This window comes from Arachis hypogaea, chromosome 13 (genome assembly GCF_003086295.3).
Source record: "Arachis hypogaea cultivar Tifrunner chromosome 13, arahy.Tifrunner.gnm2.J5K5, whole genome shotgun sequence".
NCBI lineage: Eukaryota > Viridiplantae > Streptophyta > Magnoliopsida > Fabales > Fabaceae > Arachis > Arachis hypogaea.
In genome coordinates, this window is record NC_092048.1 from 5,853,016 (window position 1) to 5,879,221 (window position 26,206).

The 26,206-nt window shown below is 32.3% G+C and overlaps 2 protein-coding genes across 4 annotated transcripts; one reads left to right on the forward strand and one right to left on the reverse strand.

Moving 5' to 3' along the window:
• The first annotated feature begins 9,203 nt into the window (after positions 1–9,203).
• Positions 9,204–11,618, forward strand: LOC112736747 (zinc finger A20 and AN1 domain-containing stress-associated protein 8). 3 transcript variants are annotated; one of them, XM_025786329.2, is made up of 2 exons: positions 9,204–9,339; positions 10,767–11,618. In XM_025786329.2, exon 2 carries the CDS (start codon positions 10,782–10,784, stop codon positions 11,301–11,303), a length of 522 nt encoding a protein of 173 aa, XP_025642114.1. In that variant the 5' UTR covers positions 9,204–9,339; positions 10,767–10,781; the 3' UTR covers positions 11,304–11,618. The 3 variants fall into 3 exon arrangements, with proteins under 3 accessions (XP_025642114.1, XP_025642115.1, XP_025642116.1); XM_025786330.2 differs by having other exon boundaries at positions 9,260–9,558; XM_025786331.2 differs by having other exon boundaries at positions 9,287–9,499.
• Positions 11,619–14,073: 2,455 nt separating this feature from the next.
• Positions 14,074–17,083, reverse strand: LOC112736748 (AP2-like ethylene-responsive transcription factor PLT1). Its single transcript, XM_025786332.2, has 10 exons — positions 16,964–17,083; positions 16,690–16,860; positions 16,228–16,600; positions 16,057–16,139; positions 15,930–15,938; positions 15,755–15,843; positions 15,599–15,672; positions 15,469–15,519; positions 15,168–15,244; positions 14,074–15,081 (listed from the first exon to the last, which is right to left on the reverse strand). The coding sequence occupies exons 2-10, from the start codon at positions 16,823–16,825 to the stop codon at positions 14,369–14,371; spliced, it is 1,605 nt and encodes a 534-aa protein (XP_025642117.1). The 5' UTR covers positions 16,826–16,860; positions 16,964–17,083; the 3' UTR covers positions 14,074–14,368.
• Positions 17,084–26,206: the final 9,123 nt, after the last annotated feature.

Genomic DNA, 26,206 nt, shown 5'->3' on the forward strand with positions numbered 1-26,206 from the left:
CAATTGCTTAATGAGAAGAACAATTCTGACAAACTATATTTAATCATATTGACTGAATCAATGAAGAACAAAAATAGTTTCGAAAAATGTTGGAACTGAATGAACATCCTTGATCAATGCAAAACCATACACGTGAAATGCAAATTCCGTCCACACAATAACTATATAAATTAGCCTCCAAAGAATCATATCTTCATCACATTACATTCAAAACAATAAAATCCTCTAATAAAGTTTATTGTCTACTACCAAAGTAGCCATCACATTCAATAATAAAACCCACCTTGCCAACTATGGAAATGAAGAAAATCTCTCTTGTCCTCGTTGTGGTCGCCGCCTTGATTGCGGTGGCTATGGCCCAAGCTGCCCAGCACACGGCCACAGCCGCCGCAGCCGGGGCCCAGGCGACACCAACAGAGACTGTGACCACGGCACATCCGGCGACTACAGCAACTCCGGCTGTGACCGTGACCACAACCCATCAAGCCCCGGCTCCTGCCCCCAACGGCGTGAATGCATTCAATCCCACGGTTGGTTCCATAGTTGGAGCTTCCCTCTTAACCTTCCTGGCCTTCTATTTGCAGTGAATTTGAGGAAGATTAGAGAAGCGAAGCTACCTAGGTGGAGATCCTAGTTAATTATTTATAATCATAATAATAAGTGATTTGTTTTCCTTTCATTGTTTTTCCTAGCTAACTATGCAAAACATTGTGTAGCTAAAATGTTTATTGCTATTCTCCTCTTCATGTAAATTGTGTCGAAGGAGTAATGTAAGTTATGCTATCATCTATATCATTAAGTTCGATAATCTTGATTCGCATTTTTATTTTATTTTATGGCACTAAGTAGTAACTAGTGATACTATATTACTGAGAACGCCAAATGACAAAAGTACAATCTTGAATAATAAACAAAAACAAATTAATATTAATGAGAGTATTATTATAATACTAATTAAAAAATACTATGAACGGTGAAATGTTTTGTAAACAAATTAACATTTTAAGTTCCCTTGTCTAGTAGTTAATCCAAACCTCTCAAATCTTCTGAAAATGCCGAATTTTATTTTATGTTTTTAAACTAAACAACCATTGTTTGAAATCTGCAACAAACTAATCTGAAACAAACAAACCACTAATTAAGCAGCAACGGATAATATCCCCTCCAATATATTATATAAAGAATAACATTTAAGGCCAGGTCCAAAACACATGCAAAAACCCCACCTGATCAATTCCAGAAGCCACTTCTTCTAGCCTGTTTAGGGCGAACACAGACGTAGCCCAAATAAAGAAAAATGGCCAACATTGACACAAATTATTTTGTGTTCATCCACCACTTATCATTCTTATAAATTTAAATCACTTATATAAAATATAGTAAATATAGACTAAATCTCTAAAAGTGATTTCTGAGATTAGTATTGTGTATGAAAATTATTTCTGGTGTTTCAATTGCAATAATTATGTCTTTAACATTGGTAAAAGTGTTCCACATTAATTTCTAATTTATTTTTCATTATGTCCACTTTTAGTAACATGTGTCATATGGTTTAACCATATATCATATGTAATAATATGGTGACAAAAATATTCTTGACACATGATATACTAACTTAGATCATTATACCATATGTTATAATATTATTTGTTCACATGTCATCCACTACGTTAATATTGTAAATGTACTTGATTATGCATTAAGTAATTTATTTGTCTCTAAATAAAATATCGTATACCAAATTAGTTCTTTTATGATGAGTTTTTTTTCAATTTTTTATACATTCAAAATTTTTAATATTTTTAAATACATTAATTTTAATTATATTTTTTACATGTTGTGTAAATACAAATACTTCTGTAAATTTTTAAGATTTAGTTCATATAATTTTGTTTTATAATAATTTAATATCAATAAATTTTATAATATATAATTATATTATTTAATAAAAAAATTATATGATTAATTAAACAAATATTTTTTATTTTAGTCCCCAAAACTTATATTTTATAGAAATAAAAAAACGTATATTTTGATTCTTAATTTTTTATTAAAAAATGTGCGTGATTTTGGACGAAAATAAAAAAGTGTGTTACTCAATTATATAATTTTTTATTAAATTAACGTAAAAAAATATAAAATTTTAAAAATATTTTATAAAAATATTTATATTTAAATAATATGTAAAAAATATAATTAAAATTAATATATAAAAATATAAAAAATTTTGAATTTATCAAAAAACAAGAGAAAAAAACGGACTGCTGAAAAAATTAATTTAATACACTACATTTAATTTTAAAGACTAAAATAAATTATTTAATATAAAATAATGATTTATTTGCGAGACCGAGGATCCCCGTAGAAGCCGAACCATGCGAATCTGCTGGGGACTCCGAAGTGGCTACTGATGATAGGCGAAGAAAGGTCGGGAGCAGAGGAGATCTGATAATGGAGGGAGGATGCAGTAAACTACAAGTGTTTGGGATGTCTGAACGGGACCGAGAGTCTAAGGATAGAGATGACGGACAGAATAATGGACACTGTAATGATGTGTCTTATGAGAACAGTGACGAAGATCAACGTAATGGCTGTAAAGCACCTGAAATTGAAGTGACTTGCCACCAAATTTTACCAGAGATTCAGGAACGAAATGAACTTAGTGATGATAAGGATAGTGAGGAGGACAGAACGTTTGCGGAGGATAATGAAGTTAGTGATAATGAGAGTTCAAGATTGAAGGAGCAGCTGATAGAGAACAAAAGGGTTTGGGAATTGGCAAAAGAGTCAGGAGCCGAATTATATGATGAAGAAGAGGATATTATGGCAGGACTTCAACAACAGAATGAAGAAATTGCTCGGAAAAAAAGGCTGGCAAAACAGAAGGCAAAAGCTAGACGAAGCAGACCCAAAACACAAAAAAAGGTGTGCAGTATTTATTTAAAATGATTATTAGTTCTTGGAATGTTAGGGGGTTGAGGGGTGACGGGAAGCTGAGAATGGTGAAGGACCTGAAGAATAAATATAGATTAAACATGCTAGGTTTGGTAGAGACTAAAAGACCGTCGGTAACTAGATTTGATATTTCAAGAATATGGGGGGATAGTTGTGTTGGTTGGGAATATGTTGAGGCTACTGGGGCGTCTGGCGGGTTGTTGCTATTATGGGATGAGGGTTTTTTTGATGTTAGAAATTGCTATAAAAGTGAGAGATGGTTGTGTGTTGAAGGAATTCTGCCGCAGAATAATTTTAATTGTGCTTTTATATTGGTTTATGGTGCACACGCTAGAGATGAGAAGCTTGTTGTGTGGGAGGAGCTGAGTTACATAGTTGGTCTATGCCAGGTTCCCTGTTGTTTCATAGGAGACTTTAATGAGATTTTACATGTTGAAGAAAGGAGAGGTACCGATAGCTTATCCTTGTCGGCAGAGGATTTCAAGAACTGGGTACAAGACATGGGTTTAGTGGATTTGCCGATTACCGACCGTAAGTTCACCTGGTTCAGAGGACGTTCTTGTAGCCGTATTGACAGAGCCCTGGTGAGTTTGGAGTGGTTAGAAAAGTTCCCGGAGACTCGGTTACGAGGTGGTCCAAGGGGACTGTCAGACCATTGTCCTCTTATAGTGGAAGATAAGAGGTTGAGAGATGGCCCTAGACCGTTCAGAAGCCTTGACTCGTGGTTTACACATGAAGGGTTCTTAAGAATGGTAAAAGAGGAATGGAGAGGGCTACAACAGATGCAATTCACAGATAAGCTGAAGGCTTTGGCAGGTCCTTTGAGAAGATGGCATAAAGACACCTTTGGAGACATGAACAACAAAATTTTGAAGCTGGAGGAAGAGATTAAGAAGATTGATGATATGGTGAGCGAAGGGGCCTATGATGAAACGGTGGAGGCAAGAAGGAAAGCGCTTGTGACATGCTGTTCGAAGTGGTATGTTAGAAAAGAACTACATTGGAAGCAGATGTCGCGCTCAAGACATGTCAGGGACATAGATAAAAACACAAGATACTTCCACAACATAGCTTCGGCGAGAAGGAGAAACAACAGGGTTGATGCATTGGTTATTAATGGAAGATTGATAAGGAATCAAGCTAGAATCAAGATTGCAATTAGGGACTTCTACAAGGACTTGTATCACCAGGAGAAGTCGCCGTTGGTGGGGTTTAGAGACGGTTTGGTGGAGAAGATTAGTGAGGCTGATGCTTTGGCTTTGGAGATACAACCGACATCTGAGGAGGTTAGAGAAGCAGTGTGGGATTGTGAATCATCAAAGGCTCCTGGTTGTGATGGCTATAACATGAATTTCATAAAGAAGTGTTGGGATGAAATTGGCTCTGAGTTCACGGGAGCGGTGTTGGGCTTTTTCCAGTCCTCCAGTTTACCGGCGGATACTAATCTCACTTGGGTTGCATTGGCTCCTAAGTTTACTGGAGCAAAGGAAATCAAAGACCTTAGGCCTATCAGTATGGTTGGATGTGTATACAAAGTCATTTCTAAGATGCTGGTTAGGAGAATGCGAACAATAATGCCACGGCTTGTAGGTGAGACACAGAGTGCTTTTGTTAAGGGCCGGAAAATCCATGACGGGGCTCTTATTGCTTGCGAAACTGTTCAGTGGCTTAAAATGAGAAAAAAGAAAGCAGTGATAATAAAGCTAGACTTCCAGAAAGCATATGATAGAGTCAAGTGGAGTTTCGTGGATCTTGTTCTACAGAAAATGGGGTTTGGAAGAAGGTGGAGGGGGTGGGTTATGGAGTGCGTCAGTACCTGCTCCATGTCAGTCTTGATAAACGGTTCGCCCTCTAAGCCGTTTAAGATGGAAAGGGGTCTACGACAAGGTGACCCGCTGTCTCCGTTTCTGTTTGTCCTTGTCGTTGATGTGTTACATAGGATGCTTGGGGAGGCGGTTAGAAACGGACGCATATCTCCACTACTGATAGGTAGAGATCAGGTTGAGCTGTCGCACCTTTAGTTTGCAGATGACACCATTCTGTTCTGTCCTCCGGAAGAAGAGACAGTTAAGAACTACAGGAGAATTCTTCGCTGTTTTGAACTGATGTCGGGGTTAAGCATCAACTTTGATAAATCTAGTTTAATTCCTATTAACTGTGATGCTCAGTGGGTACAACGTATGTGCTACGTCCTGGGGTGTAAGGAAGCCTCCCTTCCAGTAAAATACTTGGGGATCTCGCTAGGAGCTAATCCAAGGTTGGTGAAGACTTGGAAGCCAATTGTTGACAAAGTGGAGGAAAAACTCAGCATTTGGAAAGCCAAAGTTCTTAATAAGGCCGGTAAGTTGGTGCTCATTAAATCTGTACTAAATAGCCTCCCTGTATATTATTTGAGCCTGTATAAGATGCCAAAGGCTGTTGCGGAGAAGCTTATTTCCTTACAGAGAAGATTTCTATGGAGTAAGGAGGATGGTAGGAATGGTATGGCTCTGGTCAAGTGGGAGGTGGTGCAGGCGCCTAAAAAGCTTGGTGGATTGGGTGTGGGGGATGCCATGCTGCGAAACACAGCCCTTCTCTTTAAGTGGTGGTGGCGCTTTTCAAAGGAGGATTGTCCGCTATGGAAGAAAGTGGTTTGTGCTTGTAATAACCTGGACCCAAGTGTGCTGTTGTCCTCCCAGGTTTTACCTACCAAGGGGGGCCCTTGGAAGGATATCTGCCAGATACAGTTCAAGAATCAGCAAGTGAGACAAAAGATGATTACTGGGTTGGCTATGGAGGTGGGTGATGGAAGAGGGACTCAATTCTGGGAGGATGTTTGGTTGCGTGGTGGTGCTCTGAAAGATCAGTTCTCGAGACTTTTCTCGGTCTCAAACCAAAGAGGATCTGTTATAAGGGATTGCGGGTTCTGGGATGGGGCTGAGTGGATATGGAACTTCCAATGGAGGCGAGAGCTATTCCAATGGGAGTTGGATCTAGTAAACCAGCTGCATGATATATTAAGGCTGGTCAAATTGGATTATGGCAGTGAGGATAGAGTTGTATGGAAATTTGATAAACAAGGGGTCTTTTCTACTAACTCTTTTCTGCAGGTACTACAGGAGGACATCATGCCAGAGGATATAACAAGCTACAACTTTACAAAGACAATCTGAAAAGGTTTAGTTTCCCCAAGAGTTGAACTATTTGTCTGGTTCGTGTTGACTGGTAGGATCAATACAAAGGAGAGGCTGAGCCGGTTGGGAGTTATCCACCACGAAGATGTTGCATGTGTGTTTTGTAACAAGAGTATTGAATATGGTCACCACTTGTTCCTTGGTTGTGATTTCTCTTGGCAGGTTTGGTGTGCGTGGTTATCATTTGTTGGGAGGCTATGGTCTTGCCCGGGGACGTTGAAGGAACATTTCATAAGTTGGACTGAGATATCAGCTAGCAAGGAGGACCGCAAGAGGTGGTTGATGGGTTTCTGTGCGATTACATGGAACATCTGGCTAGAAAGGAATCGAAGAATTTTTCAGAACAAAGGAAAAGGAGTTGATGAGATCATTCATATGTCTTTCATGAACTATAAGGAGTGGTTAGGTGTGGATCCTTTTTGTTGTTAATGGCAATGCCGAAGATGACAAGGGGATAAGCATTAGTGTTGTTAGGAGTTGCCTATATTGCTTTATGATGCTCTTTGGTTCTTTCTGTTATTTCGCTCCACTTGTTGTGTCGAGCTTCTCTCTTTCAAAAAAAAAAAGTTTAATATATTTATAATAATAACATAATAAATGAGACATAAACAAATAATATTATAATATGTGTCCTTTAAAATGCACGTCATTAAGCAACATTAGTGTGCGGCCGACGAACAAAAGATTAGGAATTAACGTGGCCATTTTTGCCACGCCAATTTCAAAACCACTGTGAAGATTTACTTAAAGAGTGTAACAGTTTTAATTTAATAAAGAGCATTTAAATAATGGTCATCTCATTATCATAATATTTGCCAAATATAATGTATATTAATTTATGAAATATAATTGTTTAAAATATTATTTATATATTAAAAATTAATTACTAGATCAATTATCATATATTTATACATATATTATTTAATTTATTTTTTAATATATATTTTTTATGAATACATATGTTTTATATCGATAACTGATCTAATAATTTATTCTTTGTATATACGTAATAATCAATATTTATTAGTATCTTTGAATAAAAATAGGAATACTCAACATACTCAAATATCAAAAAAAAATATTACCTTTAAAAAACATATCATTCTTAAATGTTAATTCAAATCATATTAACTGTTACTAGCACATGTAAATCAAAATTTTTAAAAAAAATTAAAATAAAACAAAATTTAAAAATATTTTTAACAAATTTTAAAAATAAAAATTTATTTTACCAACTTTTTTTTTTTTATATTGAAACGGGATTATAAAAACTCCGAAAACAAAAGTTTAAATATAAACTAAACGGAATAAGGTAACTTCTATTTCATTATTAACGAGAATACTAACTAAATCTAAAAAAAGTAAATTCTAAAATACAAAATCATCGTCTAAATTTAAACTCTTTTTTACTAGACATTCAGCATATCTATTGCCTTCCCTGTAAATTTGTTATTATCGATCATCATTCAAACTCAACTCACAAGTTTTAGCCACCCAACAAAAAAATCACAAGTGAAAAAAATAAATATCTGCAAACAGAGGGTAGAGTCATAGGGCCCCATACCTCAACTTGTGCCAATGAACCTCAAGCAATTCTTCCACTACCCAATTCGGTTTTGTACACTAGACTCTCAAGTTTGACATATTTTGTTGTGGCCCAAAACTTTAAAAAATTACAGTGTCACCCCAAGATAACTACGAATTACACACTATCAAACTTGAGAGTTAACTTGGGCCTCCTAATTTCTAGTTATTTAACTCCAATCCCAACATTGTTATTGCATAAATCCTTATGGATTTTTCCCCTTGAATAGGAACAGGAAAGGCATCACCAAGTTAATAATAAGAACCAATTGGAATAGATTATTTGATTTTTATTTAAATGATTATTATGCATGTAAAGAGTGGTTGGGAGAGAAGTGATGTGTTTGAAGAATAAATTGTTGAAGGACAGCAATGGACATGTGTCGTATGTTTGTGGTGACTGGTGAGCAAAATCGTATTCTTGGTTATAGGGGATTGCATAATGCATAATTGCATATTATTACGTAGAAAAGCAATTCTGTGTTTTCAATAATAAAATTCAATATGTTTTGAGTGGTATAGCATCATCTCATATTTTAAGGAACGATACTGAAAAAGTTTATATCAAAAAACACAAACAAAAAAACCACAAACTTGGGTATTTCTGTCTATTTCACAGCCTAGAAAATTCTATGCCAAACAAGGAAGAGACTATTCAACAAAAGTGATTTTTGCGTTCTTCCCGTATCTTGCCCCATCATAAGTCATAATTCAAATCTTACCACTTACATAACATATATTTTTATATTCTAATATATATTTTGAGATAATACTTAATTTATCCTGAATTTAAATGTGAGTTTCAATTTAGTCTATGAAATTTCAATTGCCTCTATTTAGTCCTCAAACTTTGTGAACATAACTCATGTTAGTGTTTGAAACAATTTTCAATGTACAAATGTTAACAAACACTATCGTGACAGTCGGATGCCACACTAAACTTTGTAAAATGATGTCGTTTTAGTTTTGACACTCAAATAACCTAAAAACAACATCCTAAATGGTGTTTATTAAAATTTTACCTAACAAAATAAGTAATACGATGCCGTTTTTGAGTTATTTAAATGCCAAAACTAAAACTGCATCATTTTACAAGTTTTAACGTGACATGTGATAGTCTACAACAACGTTTTATTAACGTTTTTATACTAAAAATAGTCTCAGGAACTAATATGAGGTACGTTTATAAATTTCGGGGACTAAATAAAGGCAATTGAAACCTCAGGGACTAAATTAAAACTCGCATATAAGTACAGAGACCAAATTGATTATTATCTCTATATATTTAAGCTTTCCACATTATTAAACCTTCCAAATCAGCAAATGTTTGAGTTATAGTCGTATCAATCAATTGATTAATTAAAGCAAAGAATTAGCAGAGCAGGCTAATTAATTAATAAGATACGAATAACATGATCCTGAAGGTGGCAAAAGCGTTAATATAGTAAATGAGAAAGGACAAAAAAGGGAATGTAGAATAACACCCATGACCAATGATAACTTCCCACGTCGCCCATAACTAAGTGAAAGCACCAAAAAGCGCTTTTATATACAAAAACACTGACACAAACGACGCATCTCTCTCTCTCTCTCTCTCTCTCTCCTCATCGATCCCAAATTCACCAGGGTTAGGGTTTCTCTTCTCTCATCTTACTCGCTAATTCGTTCTGAAATTTCTCTGATTGTTAATCGTTACTTTTCATTTCCGTTCCTTTTTTCTTACTCCTTTGGTGGATCAAAGATTCGTATCCGATTCTAGTATGAGCTTGTTCTAGATCGACGGCAAGGTCTCGTTTTCCTGTTTCATTTTTTTTTTGGTTTCGATTTTCTTTTCCCGGTCAAACTGGTAAGATCATCGTTTATATATTGGAATTTACATTTCTCGCGTTCCCGTTTACGGGATCATGGTGTGTTTTTTTTCCTGATAATGGTGGTGTGACTGGTGCTTTTGTTGAATTTTGTAATAAATTTATTTATAAATTTTTCAGTGCAGAGACTTAATATTGTTGGTGTCTGAATTCTGTGTCATCTGATTGGAGAGTATTAAGTATTAACTGTTCTGGTTGTAGCTCCTGAAACTAGTTTATCCTAATGTTTCATACTTTGAATGCTTTTTGGGGTTTGTTATTGTGTTTCTCTGTTTGTGTTTCTGAAGCTTCTGGTAATTTTTTTTTGTCTATACCAAATACTGTCTAGTGTTTTTACTTTTACTTGGAATTCTGTTATCAAGGTCTTTGGTGATGCTTGATTTTTGTTTTTTATTTTATAAAAAAAGGAGGAAAATTTTCATGTTGGTGGATAGTAATGATATTTTACCATTTCATGATCTGTTCTGGTAAATTTATATTGTGTATTTGGGGTTTGATACTTTGATACATGCGGAGCCCGTGTACGGTGTATCTGCAGTAGTCGAAGTTGGTTGTCATAACTAAGGCTGGTTTGGGAAAAATTATTACTGGACTGCTTTTTTTTTTGGGTTTGAATTTGATCATGTATAACTGTCGTAGCATTTTAATCCGAGGGAGGCTCAACTTACAATTGAGGAGAAATAAAATTCATGTAGACATATTCAATCTTCTGTGTTGTAAATTTTTGTTCAATGAGTTATGTCAATATACAACCTTAATTAAAGTAGTATCAATGCCTTAACTTGTCATATGAGCAAGTGATATACGGATCAAACTTGTGTGCTATCTTAATGAATTTGACAAACTATAATTGTCAACTTGGTCTTGAAGATTTTGCGCCACCTTTTTCGTATTCTTATGTTTTTCCCTCTATGTAACCGTATATTGGACAGTTGTAAGGAAAAAAGACACTGTCCTGGAGAGAATTCCCTGTTTAAGTTATGTCAGATTAGGAACTTGTTAAGCATTATTATTTAAATTCAGCCAAACATGGTGTTCATAATTGCAACTTTTTATTGGTTACTAATCATAATAGAAATATAGGGTACTGGTTGTGGTCCAGACCAGAGTGCCATATATTTATTGTTAATTACTGCCGACTTGATGCCAGATCTAGATGATGTTTATTTGAATATTTGTGGTGCAGGAAAGTTGAAAAAGGATGGACCATGACAAAATTGGTTGCCAGGCTCCCCCTGAAGGTCCTACATTGTGCATCAACAACTGTGGTTTTTTTGGTAGTGCTGCTACCATGAACATGTGTTCGAAGTGCCACAAGGACATGATGCTGAAACAGGAGCAGGCCAAGCTTGCAGCATCGTCCATTGGGAATATTATTAATGGGTCATCAAGCAGCAGCGGAAATGATCTTCTTGTTGCTACCACAAATGTGGATATCCCAGTCAATTCAGTAGAGCCTAAAACTATCTCAGGGCAACCTCTATTTGGTTCAGGTTCTGAGGAGATTGGTGAGGCAAAGCCGAAGGACGGTCCAAAACGTTGCAGTAGCTGCAACAAGCGGGTTGGTTTGACAGGGTTCAATTGTCGGTGCGGTAACCTTTTCTGCACTGTACATCGTTACTCAGACAAACATAACTGTCCATTTGATTACCGCACTGCTGGACAGGATGCCATAGCTAAAGCAAACCCAATTGTCAAGGCTGAGAAGCTTGACAAGATTTAAGATTTGTTTGTGCTTAAGTTTCACCGCGCTGAGATTTTGTTATGCTCGATTTCATGATGAAATGACCAAGTTTCCTGCATATTTTAATGGTGTTCTTATTATATTGTTGTATGTGGTGTGGGATACTTGGAGTTGTAGGACATGTCTGCAATACGAAGTAGAGCTCTCTATCATGTAACTGGCAAAAGAAATATATATGTTCGCCCCCCAGTGTATTAAGCTTTTAAATCTCTGCTGGTTTGGTGGAACTTGTTGGTTTTACCTTTATAGTAGTGCATCTATGATGCTTAAAAATGGTATGCACAATTTACACAAGATTTCAAGAGCATCCTAGATTTGTGGTTAGTTAGATTGTAATTGTTGTGTCCTTCTAGTGTTTTTATTCCTGTGCTTTTCTTGTGAAAACTTCTCAGACTAAGGCTGGCATACCTTATATTATTATTAGGGGGGGAAATCAGAAGACTGAAAAAAAGAAAGAAACAGAGGAACTTAGCTTCTATTTAATAAATTGATGCGTATATTAGAATATGGATGGCAATGTAATTTCGTGTAATAAACTCATAAGCACATCTTTAGACTTATGTTGAAGGTCAATTTTAACTCCGAAGACTGCCGTTACAACACAGATTGTCGGTCTCAGATGAATTTGGGGAAGAACAAATTTCAGTGGCAGGGATTACAAAAGTTCAAATAACGGGAATCTATGGGAGGAAAAAAAGTGTCCTAATTAAACAACTGAGCCGAGTTCCAAAGTTACTCTCAATAGTCAATAATAGCCAATCTAGACTCAGATTCAGATAAGGAGTTACTAGTTGACACAATAAGAATAGAAGTCATGTTTTGATCCAATTTCAGTGCCTTCACATATTCGAAAAATTATTTAAAAGGAATATATATATTGACAAATGCCAACCTAATTAATAATTCCTCAATGTTACAGTAATAGACTAATAAAAACTTGGACTTGAAGATATTTTATTTTTGGTCAGAAAATATTGAAGCTCAATAAAGAAGTGGTTTTATGTTTATTTGGACTCGGATTAGACGTTCCAAATTTGGTTGTCGAATTGGATATCAACCCAAATAGAAGCACATACATGATCCATCTCTCTGGCTCAGCCCAACCTGCAACCGTTTGTCCTTTTTCATTAGTTGTTGAAATATTTGAACCTTTCAGTAAATGACGTCTTTACGACAATAACTATGTGTTGTTTCTAGGGCTTCTAGTTGATTAAAGTTAACTGTTGTAACTAATAAAGAATTTGATCCAGTAGCAACCGACAAAATATAACCTGTTGGGAAAAATTTCAAATGTACCGAAAAACACTGATATTCCAGTTGTTTTAATCGTTGATTTTAATTAATATATATTATATATATTTTTTATAATTCATATCAACGGTTAAAATAACTGGAATACCGGTATTTCCAGTATACTTCAAACTCTTCCAAACTGTTATACTGGTAGTTAAGAGAATGAAATTAAAAAGTTCTGAAATTTTTTGATGGATTTAATGCATATACGTAATTTGACTTGTATTTTTTATATGAACTTTTTAAATTTTAACTGTTCTTATAGAAACCTTTGAGAACTCTCACTTATTATTACTAAAATTAACATGTTCCTTAACTTAGCATCCATAAGCTTGTTATACTAGGAAAGTTTGGTTGTTCTGACTCCCAAAACTTTGTGTGGAATATTGCACTGAACACAACTCTCTTGAGCATGAGACAATCTTGCATGTGTCACGTGACAACTCGTAATCTACATAAAATTTTGGAATCCGAATTGCTGTTGTTTGCATTTTACTTAACATCCAACATGCATGGGAATGAGATACAGATTTGTTTTCATTTATAGTACTTAAAAATCATAATAAAAGTGAAAAACAAAAATGAATAGTAATAGTTAATAAATAGATGGACTTTGTTAGATAGATAATGACTTTTCTGAACAATATGAATAATAGGCTTTAAAATTAGCCCAATAAAATAAAAACACACTACACCCCTAATTACCTATCTAAATCTTAATAGTAGGATAATCATTCACACACCTAGTAAATTAAATATCCAATATATCTATTGTTCACATTATTTAGTATTTTCATTGTCTACCTATAATTTTCCTAAATAATTTAGTTAACATGTATCCTTTGAAAAGATTATCATAAGATTATTAAAAAAAATTTGAACTTTTTATTTTAACAAATATACATTAAATATTTTAAACACTTAAACTTTGTATTTTTTTTACAAAAAAAATTTTAATTAGTTATTTTAATGTTTATCTTATAACCCTTAATAAATAATTAAATATTCATAAAAAAAATATTTAACTGTTTACCTAAATCATTTAAGCTAATTCAGTAAATATTTTGTCATGACTTTATTTCTTTTAAAAATTTAAATTGATATAAGAAGATAAATAAATTATTATATATCTAACGTAACCATTTATATAAGAGTCTTTTTTATTGTGTTTGTATGAATTATTTGTATAATTTTTTTTATTTATTTTATATTTTTTTAAGAAAAATAATAATAATAATAATTAAATTTTATATTTTTTCAGTTATAAAAATTCGGATAACTTATTATAAAATTATTTTTTTTAAATTTAAACCGATAAGAATAAGAATATGAATGATTATATTATAACACTCTTGAAAACTCATTCTCACTCTTCCTTTTTCTTTAGCTTCTTCTTTCTTGAACTAAGAAAATTTATCTTTTGAATAGAAGAAACAAATTAATTGATCAAAGAGTATAGCTCACTTTGATGTCTATTCATTTTAGAATAATGGAAATTCAATACATATAGACATGCATTAAGGAAAAAACTCATAAACATTAAGCATAATAATCAAAGTCATAATAACATTACACACTGAAAATCAACAACTATTCATCTTCTTCTTCCTCCTCTTGCTAGATTAACAAACAAAACAACCCACCACCCTCTCAAAAAAAAAAAGGAAAATAGAAGCAACAAAAATCAATATCATGGCCTTTAATTGGATGTGCCATTTACTTGTTAGTTCTTAGTTTCACTTTCTTCCTCTCTAATCATTCCACATTGTAAAAACACCGCCACTTTGTTCCTGCATGGACTCCGAAGCTGTCTCCGTGGTTCCTGGCCAACCGCCATAACCGCCAGGATTCATATCATAATCAACCTTAACCAACGCAAGTTCCTCGGAAGAAGAATTATTGGAAGCCAAACCACCAAGCATGTTATTATTATTATTATTATTATTATCCATGAGCGAAAAAGAAGAAGGAGAAGAACCAATGTTGATCATTCCATGAAGGTAGCTGTTGTAAAACTGAGCATTCTGTTGGTGTAACTGAATCTGCGTTTGCAGATAACTGTGATGAAGCAACGATGAAGGAGAAGGAGAAGGAGAAGGAGAAGAAGAAGAAGAAGGATCCTGCATGAATTGATAATGAGAAACCTCGTGGTTCTGTAGGTTTAACAATGGTTGAATCTGAAGCTCTTGATTGAACTGATGATGCTGCTGCATGAAAGGGAACCTGGTAGAAGAAGAAGAAGAGGCACCACCTCCGAGTGCAAGCAACTGTTCTCGTTTTCTAGAAGATTCCAAAGCTTGTGCTTCTTTCAATCTCTTAGCAGCACCACCTCCAATTGGGAGAGCGTTGCTTTCACGAATGGCTTTGACGTCGTAACGGCTCATGTCGAAGTTTGTAACGGCGTTAAGGCCTCTGAACTTTATGGCTGCTATGTCATAAGCTTCTGCAGCCTCTTCCTCCGTACCTGCATGCAACAATTTTTCTTATATTCACATAATTTCTTATAATTCAGTTTTCATTTTTCTCTATTATTTGTATTTAATTTCTTACTAAATGTTCCTAAGTAAAGATCTTTGTTTCCGGCGACCCTTCCAATTCTTGCTTGCCATCTTCCATGTTGATGATGCCTAATAATAACAATAATAATAAATTCCATTAGTGATGATTACAGACTGGTCTCAGGTACAGTCGACTTCACGTGAAGTTGATATTTGAGAGCTGTTAGATAATTTGACTAATTTCACTAAATTTTCATCTATTGCTCTGAGATATCAACTTTACGTGAAATCGACTTCACCTGAATTTTGCCCAGACAGAATATAGATTACATAAATTAAACTTGATTAGGAACCTTGTAACTCCACGATACATTGATGCACCTCTCGAGAAACCACTACTTTTCCTGCAATTGATGAACAAAAAATAACTATCAATAATTTGAATAATATTCTAGTAAAGAATATTCATTGCACTAGTACAACCTTCTTATGGCGGCTACAAATTCTTGTCTTGTCATGTGTTTCATTTCATCCAATTCCTTCTCATAGTTGCTGATCTGTAAAAACAGTGATACAGAATTATATATAGAATTAATTGATTGAAGTGAAGCATCAAGGTACATATATAGAGTAAATTACAGGAAAGTTGGTAGTAGTGGATGTCCCCCAATACTTCAATGCAGCCAAATCATAAGCCCTAGCTGCTTTATCTTCTTTATCATATCCACCTACATATATATATGCATACCAATTAAATCAACTAGAGTCTCCCTAAACACATAATAACAAGAAGGAATTAAAGAGAGACTCTTACCCAAATACACTGAAGGAAGGGAGAAGTTGCATTTGAATTCATGAAAATCAGGTGCAAAACAAGAGAAAAGTCATAAAAACCTTGATTGAATGTAAAAAGAAAATAAAATAAAATAGTAGACACACACCTTGGCGACCTTTTCTTGATTGTCCTTCCCTTCTGCAGCTATTATCCCAAAGATGAGCTTCATATCTTCCAGTCCATCTATGTCTATTTATGTATTTCTTTCATAAATTAATATATTGGAATATACAAGGAAGGAATTTCCAAATTAAACACAAAATAATGAAATTGAAACCTTGTTACGCCACGGTATATTGAAGTTCTCTGGCCAAAGGTATCTAGAGTTCTTCTATTAGAAGGTGGGGCTTCAACAATGCTGTTATTGTCACAGCTGGTTGTTGATGAATCCTTATTATTATTATTATTACTAGCACTTCCCATGGACAATGTGAGTGATTGCAGATTATTATTTGTTTGAAACTGCTGCTCCTCCACCTCATAGTTGTTGTTTTGCTGCAACGGCAAGACACTGTTACCGGTGAAGAGGGCAACAAGATCTGATGATGATGAATCTTCCTCTGCCTTCCTCACACCAAGGAAATCCGCTACCTTTGGAACTTGATCATTGTTATTGCTGCTCTCACCACCATTTATCACATTATTCCAATCTGTGTGTAACATACAACACAATAATAGAATCAAAGAAAGATAGCTACTAAGAGAGAGCGAGGTTATTAAAGAATTTCTATATATATACCATGATTGTGGAAAGGGTTTTCGATGGTGTCGTTGACAAAGCCAAGAGGGAATTGATGATATTGAGTAGTGGCTTGATGATGAGTTGGTGAAAGAGGGAAGGAAAGCCAGTTATTATTGTTTGAAGATGAGTTCATTGTTATTGATGAATGATAGATACTACTACCTGCATCTATATACAATGTCATCAGAAAATGACAAATTTATCATTAGCAACTAATTATAAGAATACATAAAGAAATCATAGGTGTGGAAAGATCAAAGTGTTGGTTTACCAGCAGTGAAGGGTTTACTGGAGTGATGAACACTTTGTAAGTTTCTGCTACTCAAATTTTCAAGAATAGGATAAAGCAGTTTTGAAGATACAGAAGCTCATGAGATCCCACATCTACTTACATATATATTAAAATAATTCTATTTATACCACTCCCCCTTTTCTCTATAATTTCATCTTATAGTATTATATTCAAAGGAAAAAAAATATTTTTTTATATTTTCTTTTTATAATATAAAAAATAAATTTCTTACCTTATCTCACTACTTATTAATCATTTTAACATAAAAAATAAAGAATATATAAGAAAAATAATACGTATAATATTTAATATCTTCATTTAAATTTTATAACTTTATCAATCACTATTATAAAATAGAATATAAATTTAATAAGAATTATATTCTATTAGTGTGTCATACAATAATAAAATAATAAGTGATTAATATTGAAATAATATTATATAAAATATTTTGAAAACTAGCCTTTTTTTACTTAATAATTAACATTTTTTGGCTCATTTACCTTATTATTAATTTGAAAAAATAAAAATATAAAAAAATAACACTTTTGTAAAAAGTAAAAAATTAATCAATATTAGAAGGATAAATAAAAAAAGGATCCCGCTAGAGAGACAATGGACTATTTGTATTAAATTGATTTTGGGGTTCACTAAGACTCAAATTCCTGACCTTTCGAATCTAGCGCTCTAATACCATGCATGATACCACTCATCCCAAAAACTTCAGCTAATGGAAAAAAGTAACACTAATAATTATATCTCTAATACTCATTAAACTTCCATTGTACACATTGTATAAATATTCCATTCGCTCCTCATACTTTCTCATAAAAAAATATTAGACACCAATATTTGTGTTAAAAAAATGTAGAAAGTTGGTGTGTCTGACAGTTTGCACACGGGCAATTAATTCCAAGAGTAGAAAACAAAGGCAAAATCTATGAATGTGGCAGCAATGCATAATAACAATCATTTTTAAATAATAATATCTGAGTTAAGATATTATTGGGGACACGAGTGTGTTCATTATACTTAAATTTGTTCAGAGACAAAACCACCATTCCAAACTGCAAAAATACAACACCACATGCTTCTCTCTCTACCAAGTTGAAGAGTTGAATTTATTGGAACTCTCGTTTCCTCGTTCAGTGAAAACAATTGACACCCTAAAGCTCAGCATTACCACACGCTTCAAATCACCTCACCCTAACTCTACGTAAAGTTAAACTAAAACCCACCACCCCCTCTCTAACTCAAATTAATTACAAGTATAACTACATACAATAGAATAATACTGTTTAGTTATATACATCAACTATTCATAATTCTATATTTAACGTAGGAAAGGATGCATTTGACGCAAGAATTCTTTTGGAATTGTGTGATTTTATTTGTATAGTTTTTTTTCCTTCTTTTATTTGGCTTGTATTATTTTGTTTAATATAAGAGAAAAGGATAAATAGATCGTTGACTTTTTTATTCGTAGATATTTAATAAGTATTTGAGAATTTAAAAATACATTTAAGTTTTTGACCTTTTTAAAAAAATCCGGATATATCAATTCTTCATGCTCATTTAGATCTAGTTGATGCATACGCACACATAAGAGAATTTTTAAAATCAAACGTGACTTTTATATTATACTGATCTAGTTGATACGGATACATACATAAGAGTTTTTAAAATGAGACAAATCAGACCCAAAGATCGATGTGTCCAAATTTTAAATAAGTGAAAATTTAAATGTATTTTTAAATCTTCAGAGAATTAAATGTCTACAGACCAAAAAATTAGGAATCAATTTTTTATTTTTTCTTAGTATAATAACATTTTTAACTCTAGACTTATTAAATATAAAAGAGCTCTGATACTTAAATTAATAGGATATATGAATAGTGATGTTTCTAATATATTTGTGTTTTTTATTTTTTTTCTGAATTTTATAAAAAAAAAAGGAAAAAAATCATTAGTTGAATAGAAAGTATATTTTTTAAATTTTTTTTAAAAAAATATTAGGAAAATGTTAGAAAACGGAAATTCTTAATAGAAAAATAAAAAATAATTAATATTAATTTATGTATCAAATAAATAAAACAAATATTCATTACCTAACATTTAAAGTTTAAATTAATCGTTTGTCAAAATATACATATGCACAAAAAAATATATAAATCGTTCACAAGAAATGAATTTTGGTCTATGCCATTTACTTTTATTTATGCATAGCTTCTTTTTTTTTTTTTTTTTCTACTAGATCAAATCTTGTGCAATTTGCATGTGATAACATCTTGCCCCATGATACATATATAATAGAGAAAAAAAAATTGAATGAATTATATATATATAACTAAATGAAGAAAACACAAATTGTGGATCCCCGAGTCATCCATGTGTCAAAGATGTATGAGTACAGTGATGCTGTATATTTTATGAGAAAAACGGATACACATTCAAAATTTAAAGTACTGAAAGAAAGATTGCGAATTACTTTTGTTCAAAATGAGGACGAAGTTATGTTCCACATTAACATTAACAAATTACTTAATAACACGACTCTACTATTAAGCAGTAATTAAGAAATACTTAATTTGAAAGGGTTTCAATTCTTTTATGGCCCCAAGTAAAAATATGTTGACCACCTACTCGATTTCCTAAACCCGTCAAACAAAGGCACTAACTTGAAATATGTTGGAATTATAATAAAAATTAAATATACAATACAATTAAATAATAAACAAATGATACATCATATCATATTATTATATCCTACAACACTAGAAGCTTGTATTCTGATTTGGTTTAAGTCATATACCTTAGTATATATGCATAATGGTGACTTAATTTGCCCGGTGCATCTTCGTGTATCCGAATGAAATCATTGCATAACATGACACCAATTTCATATTATATGGAATGTCTATGTCTATAGTCTATTGGTTAATTAATTTAATTACTAGTTGTAGAGAAGATATATAAGGGGGCAAATTAAGTTATTAGCAAGTAGCAAAGCAAAGGTTGGATCTCGTATCATGCCGCATTTAAATCATCACACATGCATATATAGATACACATAAACTATATAAAACTTTTATGAATAATTAGATTTAATTAATTAACAGTTTAATTTTTTAGGATAAAAATACCATTCATATATTTTAGTATATATATGACAAAGTGAGGGAGAAGATGGAGTAAAACACCGGTTAACTTCGATTCATGTTAATCTATCCATGCATGTTTCTATTTATAAAATAAAAAATAATTTTTATAGATCAGAACTATTGGACCAACCTAGAGGAACTATTATTAATTTAATAATTGAAAAGAGAAGAATCTAAAGGCTATATAAGCAAGCAGGTTAATAGTAAAGTAAAGCGAACAAAAACCTAATTATTATTAAATTAATGAGAGTGTGAGTGGCAATAAAGAAATAATATGAATTAAAAAATTGAGCATAATAACCTGGCAGTGAAGAAGCACTGTTCCCGCCAAATTCTTGTAGGGCATAAAGAAATGGTGAATTTGACCGAATTGCACCGCAATAAGGGAGCAAAACCCCACGTCCCTCGCTGTGTCTTCAGTAACTTCCACCCTTTCTACCAAACCCTAATATACATGAACTGAAGTGCATGCATAATGAAGATTGAAGAATCTGTTAGTGAATTTTTGTGTTTGGATTGGAAAATGTGTGAATTATGAAACAGAATAAATAGTGTTTAGCGAATAGGAACAAGAGAGGGGTGGTGGCGTGCCGCTCATTGGTCACCGGCAATCCACAGTCAACAAGAATTTAATCGATGTTGACTGACACGTGTACGCATTTGCTTTCACTTTCAAACTTTGCAGCCGAAGCGACCAATTATCCGGTTTGCATGTCTGCGCTAAAAAACACAAGTAATGTACCTAAGGAAACTTTGACCAACATTTTCGTTACAAAATTAGTTCAAAAATATTCTTCAATTAAAGATTATATAGAGGGCAGAAGTGTAATTGCATGATGTTGAGAGTTTCCAAGAGATTATGAGATGGGAGGAAATGGCGGAAAAGTGCTCGTGTCGCCTCGAAATGAAGCACTCTAAAAGTTTGATGTGTTATGTTTAGCCATGCCCCCTCGCCCCTTCTCTTCTTCTTCCAATTAACCCTATAAACCCTTAGCCTTGTTCCAAAACCATGCATCAATGCATGCCACACATTGAGATTCGTAATCATCACAGTTGAATGCGACTCCATACACTATTGTCTCTATTGGGATCCATTATTATTTTCAATCATCTTTTAAATTAACATTCTTGTGTTATGTATGCTAAAACGTAGTAGTAGGTGAAATTTTTCTCATGCACTTGTGCGTGTGCGTGCTACACTCTTGGTGTGCGCAGAACAAATTAATTATAAGTTTTGTAAGTTTATTTCATATATAAAGTTTCTGGAAATTCAACAAGACAAAGTTAGTTATAGTAGTTCAGTCAAAGTTCATTCATGCGTTAGTGAAAGAAAACTATATTAAGTGACTAATACCTTTTTCCTGTTTTTACTTTGCATTTTCGGTGTAATTATTCAAGTAGCTAGATTTGTATCTGGGTACCAATATGTTAACTCTTCATGTTTCGAACATATTATTATTCCAGCGGCAGAATTTAAGGTATATAGTAGGGATGGGCCGGCTGAAATCAGGTTTGATGTGACCCAAATCCGACTCGAAATATATACAAGTATATTTATTAGACCAAAATCTAATTCTAAACCCAATGAAACCTATATATATACTTTCGGGCCACGATTATATCGGGTAAAAATCGGCTGAAAATCGGACCGTTAACATTACATTACCTTAATACCTTTTTATAAGCTAGCATGTGAAAATATCCAAATTTTCAAGATTCCAATCATTATCTGACATGTTAAAATTCACTTAGAAAAATATAACAAAAACTAACTCTTCTCTAAAATTAAAGCATAACTATAATCGATACTAATATTGTCTAATAACACCAAATACTTAAATCAATACAAATAACACAATATTATGCATTAGTATAAAATCTTATGCATTTTAAACATAAAAAATTAACTTATAGCCTTATAATAACTAATAACACAAAATATTAAAGTTTACAATACTTAAATTCCACATAAAAATAGACATCATCCATCACTAATAGCACAAAATATTAATTGTGTATGATAACTGAGTCACCGGGTCGAGTTCGAATGACCAGAGCCATGGCCCGGACCCAATCCGAAATAATAACCGGGTCTATTTTTGATACCTTTATCCGACACTAAATTCAGTAAAATCACACCAAATTAGCTCTTAAAATATTTAGGACCGAACTAGATCTTCGAGTAGAGTCGGGCCATGCCCACCTCCTAGTATATAGGTAACACTGCGTATTATTCTTTTAGTACATGACAGGGACCAACACTTTTAAACTAAAAATGGAGATAGTAAATTTTGGTTTTTGTAAAATGGTATTCCTTTCTTGGACAGAGACATTGTTCGGAGACTGATCATGGTTAAAGACTAATTCAAAAAATTGTTAAGACGGAGCCCGCTTATATTTTGGTTTATCAATAGAGCCCGTTTTTCTGGGCTAAAGATAAAGCCCATTCCATGTTATTAGGACAGATGGATCAGTGTTAGTAGCCCATATCATTGCACTAAATGGTGTTACCAATAAATCGTCCCGTCTTGTCTCTACAAAGAAAGGCCTATATCGATGACCAAGAAAAAAAAAGGGCCTAAATCCTTTTTTTCTGGATCTGATATTAAAAAAAAAACACCTAGTTGTCTCGTAATGATAATTTTTTAATCTAATTGTTATAAACTTATTTATTCAATACATATATTCAGATTTTTATTAAAATCTAAACTTATCACAAAAATAAGTTTTAAGGATTTATAAATTAATAAAAAATTAAGTAAATTATCAAAATAGTATCCAAAGTTCGTGACTCTGGCAAAACGAATCCCAAAATATATTAATGACAAATAAATTTTCGAATGATTTAAAAAAATGATAAAAAGAACTAAATATTAAATATATATTTTAAAAAATAATTTTAGAGATCAAATTTTGATGCAAATTTTTGTAATTATTATTAAAAAATAAGATATTTTTATTCTTAATATTTGGTCATTTTTTGTCAAGTGAATTTTTTTAAATATTTTTATTGTGAATGACCATATTTTTTTGAAAAATAAAAAAAAAATTTAGAGATCATATTTGCTCTAAATTTTTTTATGCATCTTCTAAATATTTATTCAAATGTTGCCACAAAAATTTAGATCTAATAGATAAATCGTTTGCTAAATATGAAAATTTATTTGCTACTTACAAAAAATATAATATTTATTGATTCTTTTTGTCGTATTTTCAAATCATTTAGAAATTATTTTGTCAATAATATTTTTAGATATATTTTTTATTAGTGGCCGAATCTTTCGAGTACCAAATTAATAGTTAATCTTAAAAAATTAATAACATTAAAGTGTCTAATTTAAAAATTTATTGATAATTAGTTTAGATATTTTCTCAAAAATAACTTTTACAATTAAAAAAAAAAGTCTCAATTGTCATGACAATATAGTTTAATTTGAACCTTTCATAATTGTCAACAAAAACAAAAGTTGAAACAATTACATACTGTATATGCATTATAATATGAAAAAACTTTTAAATATATCGAAACATAAACATTGATATTTTAGTGATTTTTTATCGTTAATCTTAATTATTAAAAAATATATAATATATATACTTAAAATTAACTATTAAAATTTATTAAAATATCAATATATCAAAATATTTTAAAGTTCATATATATATATATATATATATATATATATATATATATATATATATTTTTTTTTTTTTTTTTTTTTTTTTTTTTTATTGTATAGGTCATGATGCACCTTTGCCAATTACAAATACAAATACCCCCCACTTGGCAATAATAGTAAAGTTCGAATATTTTATGGCAGCAATAACTGTATAGTAATTATTAAGATGGATCCCCTGCCGTAAAATAGTATAGAAAAACTTTTAAGTATATTGGCCGATATATTAGTATTTTAATAAATTTTAATTATTAATTTTAATTATATATATTATATATATTTTTTATAATTAAAAATTATTAAAATATCAGTATTACTAAATATTAGTATATTGATATACTTAAAAAAATTTCAATAAAAAAAAAAGTGAATATTATGTAGAATACAACACGGGAGATCAGAACTTTTAAGATTTGGTGCACTTATATTACGTTTGTGGCAACAAAAAGCGGGTCCAGTGTTCTGCATTCCAACCATCACGCACCAAAATGCATAATATATCAGTGGAAATATTTCAAGTGCACCGAAGACTACCGATGCACCAGTTATTTTCATGGTTGATTTCAATTAATATATATTATATATATATTTTATAATTCAGATCAACTGTTAAAATAATTGGAGCACCGGTACTTGCGGTGCACTTGAAATGCTTCCTATATCATTATATCCACATAAATATTAAGTAAACAATTCGTTTCCATAACTATAGTTTTTTTTTTTGCCAACGAGTAATAGTTCAAATGGTATAGTCTCTCCATACTCAATTAAGAGGTTGTGGGTTCGAGTTTCCTATCTTTGGTAAAAAAAAAAAATTTGTGTCTTTGCAAAATATTTTTTTATTTTATTTTGTAAAGATACTGAAAAAAACTATAGATTTACTTTTTAAATTTGTCATGTAAATTTCAAAATATAAGGTTAGTTATCTTCTTATAATTTTGACATATACTTTTTATAAAAAATTTTATTATAACAGTGATATTTGTTAAAATATGAAATCATTTATGCGCTTTTACTTATTTTTTTAATTATTTTTTATCTAAACTAATAAATAAACAAAATTTATTTTATTTATTTATAGGTAAATTTATTAGTAATATAAATATGAAAAGATACATATAGAATACAGGTCCACGAAGTGGTCCTGTGCATTGATGAGATAGAATTTGGTTCAAAAACCATGATTGAGGATTGTGATGAAGATTAAAGAGCCTAGCAGCTATAAGGGGTGTGAATTTCACTTTTTGAAAGAAAAAGTAAAAACATAATATATATGCAGATGGATAAGTAAAGGTTCAATGATAATAGTCCGTGTGCAGCTCCTTAAGAAAATCATGATGATACAGATTTTCATTTTATTAATAATAACAATGCATGTAACCTATCATCATTCATACTCAGCCATTTGTAGAGTGGACTAAAAAGCAGAATAAAATGTACACACACATCGAGCATAATATTTCATCATCTTAATTATATATTGATTATTGAAGTCATGCATATACAAAAGTTAATTAAACTATCAGTGCTAATAATAATAATTTAAATGAGTAACCCCACTTAATTTTGCATTGATTAAAATTAAAATTAAAAATTCATTATATGAAGTTGATTGATACCAAGCATTTACATATCCTCACATCTAAGGCAGCGTTTGGTTTATGTGTTTTTTGAGAGAGAGACACAAAGACATAGACATTAAAGACATAAACACAAATTATTAATATTTATGTATTGTGTTTGGTAAATATTGAACAAGACACAATAAAATTAGAAAAAAGTTCATATTATTCTTATATAAAAAAAAAAATCAGCCACTATTGTTACCACTATCATCTACCATCTCCATCACTATAGATTCATTATCACACACAATTCACCACAAAACAATCAACAAAAATTTTACAAGAATCAACAAAAATGAAGAGCAAACTGTGAAAAAAGAAGAACCAAAGTAGAGAAAGAGACGGCAATGACAAACTCGAAGAGGAAGAGGAAGAGGCGGCCATGGACATCGTGAAGAGGGAGGAGAGGCGACAGTCGCAAATCTGGATGAAGAAGGAGACGTAGCGGCGACGGCAGATTTGAACGAAGAAGGAGACGAGTGGCGGCTCGCGGATATGGACGGAGGAGGAGACGCAGCGGCAGCGCTCGAATCTGAACGAAGTGGGAGATGCAGCGGCGGCGGCACGCGGATCTAGGCAAAGGGAGAGACGCAGCAGTGGATCTGGACGAAGAGATGCAATATTGACGACGAATCTGGACGACAGGATGCGACGACGGAAGGAGGGAGGAGGCAAGAAGGAGAATGATCACAGTCGATGGAGAAGGAGAAAGAGAAAAAAGAATTAGGATTAAGAAATTAATAAGGAGTAAATGAGTAA

What these genes read in the sequence shown, in the direction of transcription:
- LOC112736747 (XM_025786329.2), top strand. Translation starts at nt 10,782, where the DNA reads ATGGACCATGACAAAATTGGTTGCCAGGCTCCCCCTGAAGGTCCTACA.
- LOC112736748 (XM_025786332.2), bottom strand. Translation starts at nt 16,825, where the DNA reads ATGAACTCATCTTCAAACAATAATAACTGGCTTTCCTTCCCTCTTTCA. An exon ending in AAACCCTTTCCACAATCATG is followed by an intron (nt 16,601 to 16,689) that starts GTATATATATAG and finishes TGTTACACACAG; the next exon opens with ATTGGAATAATGTGATAAAT. An exon ending in TCTTTACTTAGGAACATTTA is followed by an intron (nt 15,082 to 15,167) that starts GTAAGAAATTAA and finishes TGTTGCATGCAG; the next exon opens with GTACGGAGGAAGAGGCTGCA.